Consider the following 4,839-nt stretch of genomic DNA (forward strand, 5'->3'; position numbering starts at 1 on the left):
TTTTGCGCTTGTTGTTTGTTCCTTTTTGGGGGACTTTTTTTTTTTTTTTTTTTTTTTTTTTTACTTTTACCTCCTTTCTTGGATGGCTCCAAGAGAGTGGGCATTTCCATGCTCGGCCATTTTGCATCCCCGCTGGATTCTCCCGTTCCCCCCCCCGCGCCCTTGCATGCTTACCCTGTGGGCTGCCCCCCTGCACCGTGCGGTCACATCCACACTTGTCCAGCTCGCCGCTGCTGCAGGCTCGGGTCACTGCGAAGGCCACCCCTGCCGAAGAGATGGCATAGACGAATGCTGCCTCCCGCGTCCCTGCAACAGCACAAACGATGGTGGGAAATGTGGCAGCAAGTCCGAGACATGCCAGAGGGCTTTCTGGAGCCAGGTAGCCAAAGGCCCTTCGTGTGCTGCTGTTCTCTGCTCTTCTTCCCTCCTAACGCTGATGTTGCACATAAACCCCCTGGAAAAGCTGGTCTGAAAACTGGCTCTCGGCAAAGATGCGGAGTTATCGAGTCAAGCCCTTTGCTCCATTTCTTCCTCCCAAGATGGGGTACCCCATGCGGAACACTCATCCTCCCCGCTCCCCCGCAGGCGGTTTGCTTAGTGCCAAGCCTGGACCAGTCTCAGCAGAGACACCTCGGCGCTGGGAGATCGTTTGCAGCAGTGAGAGCCCTGTCTCGCAATAGTGAAGGAGCTGGGAACTGCCCCACAAAGTTAAAAACATGAATGCGATGGGGAAATTATAACCTGGCAACGAGGGAGAAGCAAAGGCTGTATTGCCAATGTCGGGCGTGAAAAAGCTGATATGGAGAGATTGTCTTGCCTGGTGCTGGCAGGGCACCTCTGCCATGAAATCTCTCCTGCATCCAAAATAGTTGGCTGCTTTCCACGTCCAGGAACATCCCCTGCAGCTGCAGATCCTTGCCATCCTCTCACACAGGGTCCTGTAGCTCCCAGCGCCTCCCAAAACTACCCTGCAAAACCCCACTCCGTTCCCAAAGCGCCTTGCAAAACCACGCTGGTCCCCAGGGTTGCAGCCCCTTCCCAGCTCTTGCGTCTACCTCTGTGGTGCCACACGGTTAGGAAGAGCTTGTTTGGGAAGTCAAGGGACATCCCTGGGCATAAACACACAGGGCGGCATGGCCCGGGATCAGCTCTTGCAACACCCAAATCCCCACCGTCCTCCGAGGCCGGTTGAGGACACAGCCTCTCCGTCTCCGAGCAAGGAGGGTTGGCATTTGGGATTGTCCCATGCTAGGGGTAGAGGGGGGGATCAAGCAGACATCGTCCCAGCTCGCCAGTCGGACAGAGGGCAGCTACTTTGGTGGTCGCAGCCCAGACTTTGGTGGCCCAGCTGTAATCTGGCCCGGGCGGCAGTGGCTGGGGAGGACCCAGCCAGCGCGGGGACTGAACCGCCTCCAAGTTAATCGAGGTTAATAGTAGGATCGTGTTGGTTGGTTTGTGCTGTGGCTGCCTAAAAAGAGACGACTTTTAGTTTCTGGTATTTCTGGTATTTCCAGTCCTTCACAAGAAGAGATCTTCACCCCTGCGTTGAGGGGAGGAAAGTCAAACAAGGAGCCGGGGGGGTCCTGGGATGGGAAGCAAGACGGTGCATCAGAGATGCCCCCAAGGGGAGGAGAGGCAAGGGCTGCTTCGGTGGTCTTCCAGGGGTTGCAGAGGGGCTTTCCCCTCCTCACCCCGATGCTCTGGGTCCTTGCTTGGTTTGATCACAGCCCTGTGCCTCCGGGACGCCTGCGTGCAGCTGGGATCGGAGGGGCTGGGGGCTGCTCTGGCCATAAATCCCCCCTTGAAGGCTGGCAGCTGGGTGGTGGCGGGCGATGATGCCGTTCTCGGAGGGTCCAGCCGCCGTGTGTTTTACTCGCATCGGGCGGCAGAGGGCTGTCCTCCCAAGGTCTCGCCCGCAGACGGCTTCGCTCGAGAGCGGCACGCCGGTCTGGCAGTGGTCACCGCTTCGGCACTGCCCGGAGAAGAGACCGAATAAATCCAGCATCCCGCTGCAGCTGTGGCTTTGCGGAGCGAAGCTCCTGGGCTTGGCGGGGCAGAGATTAGACCGCAGGGTGACTTTAGGGCCCTGCTCGAACTTAGCGTGTCCTTTAAAAGGTCCAGGCTCTCCAGATGCCCTGGGCTGGTGCCTCCATGTGATGGGCACCCGCTGGGTGTGAAAAAGGTTCGGGAGAGGAAGCACCCAGCAGCTGGGGAACTGCAGGGGTCTGGATATGCTGCCCCAACGCAGTCAGAAGAGCTCTGCTGAAACACCCAGGGAAGACCCATCAGCCCCAAGATCCAACACTGGGCTGTTCCCTACTCTCCCCAGCCGCTGGCTCAGGGGCAAGCAAGCAAAACCTGCCTGCAGCCCACCGGACTGCTGCTGTAGCCATTCCCCCATGCAGCAGCACCCCAGGCACGTGTCCTCCCGGCTCACCTTGCGTTACCACCTTGCCGAAGACGGGCAGGGTGTCCAGCGTGGAGCAGTTCCAGCGGCGGTTGCGGAATTGGTACTGGCACTCCTCGATGGCCAGCTGGGCTCCGCGCCGCACCGAGTCCATCACCTCCAGGTTCCTCTTGCACATCTGCACCTGGCGCTGGATCAAGCCCTTCAGCTTCTCGCAGGTCTCCTCCTCGGAGATGCTCCCCACTGAAGACAGCTTCGCCAGGTACCTGCGGCGACAGCCAGCACAACTGGTTAGGAGGCAAGGGTTGGGGGAGCATGAACCCACCTTCAGCTGGGACGCCCTGCACCGCAGAAAGCGAGGAGACCTAGCCTCTCATCCCCTCCATAGCTGAGACCTGGTGCCCATCTGGGGTCACCTTAAATGCGCCGCTGCGGCGGATCCACAGGATGCATTTTTGGCTGGCAGAGAGCAAGCCCAAGCAAAACAACCATCCCTCTGCAGCCCGGTCCCCTGTCTCTTGGGGAGCCCAGCTGCTGGCTCCCCTTTGCCTCTCTTGCCTGCAAGGAAGATATTTTCGGTGTTGTCTGAATGTGCCCGGTCAGGTCTCCTGAGTACCGGCACATCCAAGTGCTACTAGGATAAGCCAGAGGTCTCTGAAGTCAGCCAAAACAAGCAGGACAGGCGCTCGGCTGCCAGCTCCAGCTGCCACACGGCCCCCGGCTCCACCTGCCCCACGGCTCCCGCGGCGTGGCTGTGTGCTCATCACTGACAAACACCATCCTCCCAACCACTTCCCTCCTGGAGCCTGCTTTTAGCTCCCCCGGCCCCCAGCAGGCAGGGATGGCCTCCGGGAGCTGCCAGGTTTCCCGTCACTTGGGATTCGAGCAGGGCTTGAAGTGGGGAGGACGGAGTCAGGAGCTTGCACACCCTGGGCATCTCCTCCTCCAGCCCAGCTCCTGAACATGGCCACGAGGTCTTTGCTGACCTGGAAAAGACTGGTCCTGGGTGGAGGCGACCACGTGCTCTGCTTTCCATCACCCCATCCTTAGCAGAAGGAGTTACCGAGCTGCTCTCAAGTGACAGCATTAGGAAGAAGACGAATCTCACCCTTTTGGGGCAAGCAGCCCCGCAAGCTCTTGGCATCTCCCCACCGAGCGTGTGGGCACGATGGTCCATTCTGCACATCCCAGTAACCCAACCCACTGCATGTGTGCGTGCTTGCCCACTTCCCAGGTCCATCCTCCTGCCCCCAGCGTCTGGATCCCAGAGAGTTTTTAAGATAGACCCACACAGCTCAGTCAGGCTGTTGGATAATCCCAGATCCTCTATCTGTGCCTGTGCTGGCTCACGCCTAGCTGAGCCCCCCTCCTTCCCGTGGCTGCTGGCACCCACGTGAAGTGACACTGCCACCAGTGGAGCCCCATCCTGCCATGGAGAAGGGAGATCCCTGCATTGGACAGGGATCACACTTGCACCCGCTGACCACTCCGAGCTTTAACGTCCTCAGGAATCGCCAGCGTCAGCTCACGTTGCTACCTCGTCTGCACAGAGATGCGAGTACCGAATGAAGGCTTTTTGGAAACCTCATTCCTTGACTCTGCATTTCCCAGCCCTACAGAGCTTGTGGGTTTTTTTGTTTGCTTGTTTTTTTCCTCCTCCCAAGTTGCGACATCCTGCTAAGGATTTTTCCTTTGAAGCCCTGCTCGCCTCCGAGAAGTGACTGTGCAAAAGTGGCTCCTGCTCCCTGCCTGTTCCCATGTGTCCCAGGAGCCAGATCTGCTGACTTCAGCCACAAAATCAAGTTGTCACAGCCTCTTCCTCCCATTAGCCCTGCCAGTTTGCCCCAGGAGGAGAGAACAGGATTTTCTCTTCTGTGCATCAGCAGAATTATTCACCAGCTTGGTTTCACGCTTACAACTGGGGGGCCGTGGGAGATGGTGAGAAAGCCGGCTTGGCTTGCAGCGTCCGTGGGGAGTCTGCATGGCTAGCCGTCAAAAGCATTCAGCTTTCCTTGTGCGTGGGGATCACTTGATGCAATGCCTCTCGGACAGCGGGAAGTGGCAGGCTGCCGCGGTTTCAGAGCCAAGTTCTTTCCTAGCCTTTATACCAGCTAAGCATCTTTGCCCCAGGCTTTCTGCTCCTCCAAGGGCACAGCCCTCTTTGCAGAGGACCGGCTGCGTGGCTCCCTGAGGCACACGGCTGGCTTGGAAACCCCACCGTGGCCAAACCCAGGGCTGTCACCTTTCTGCTGGCCCCCACGCCATGCAATGAGTGTTCCCATTCCCGTGCTGCGGTCCCGGACACGGGGTGCGACAGTTGCTGTTCCTGCATCTCGCTGCACTCGGCTGACCCAGGATGAAGGCAGCAAACCACCCTCAGGAGCTTTGAGGATGTTTGATGCCGAGCAAGCCCGGAGTGACTGTGACAGCTC

The 4,839-nt window shown here is 58.7% G+C and overlaps 1 protein-coding gene across 1 annotated transcript in view; it reads right to left on the bottom strand.

The window, feature by feature from the left end:
- WNT4 (wingless-type MMTV integration site family, member 4) overlaps positions 1-2,667 on the bottom strand; it is a 3,981-nt gene extending 1,314 nt beyond the window's left edge. The window contains exons 1-2 of the mRNA XM_009583918.1: positions 2,438-2,667; positions 175-306 (exon numbers count right to left, since the gene is read on the bottom strand). Of these exons, the coding sequence (XP_009582213.1) occupies positions 175-306; positions 2,438-2,585 (280 nt within the window). The 5' untranslated portion in view covers positions 2,586-2,667. The remainder of the gene's footprint in view (positions 1-174; positions 307-2,437) is intronic.
- Between the last annotated feature and the right edge of the window lie 2,172 nt (positions 2,668-4,839).

The sequence above is a fragment of the Fulmarus glacialis genome, unplaced genomic scaffold, assembly GCF_000690835.1.
Source record: "Fulmarus glacialis isolate BGI_N327 unplaced genomic scaffold, ASM69083v1 scaffold37628, whole genome shotgun sequence".
NCBI lineage: Eukaryota > Metazoa > Chordata > Aves > Procellariiformes > Procellariidae > Fulmarus > Fulmarus glacialis.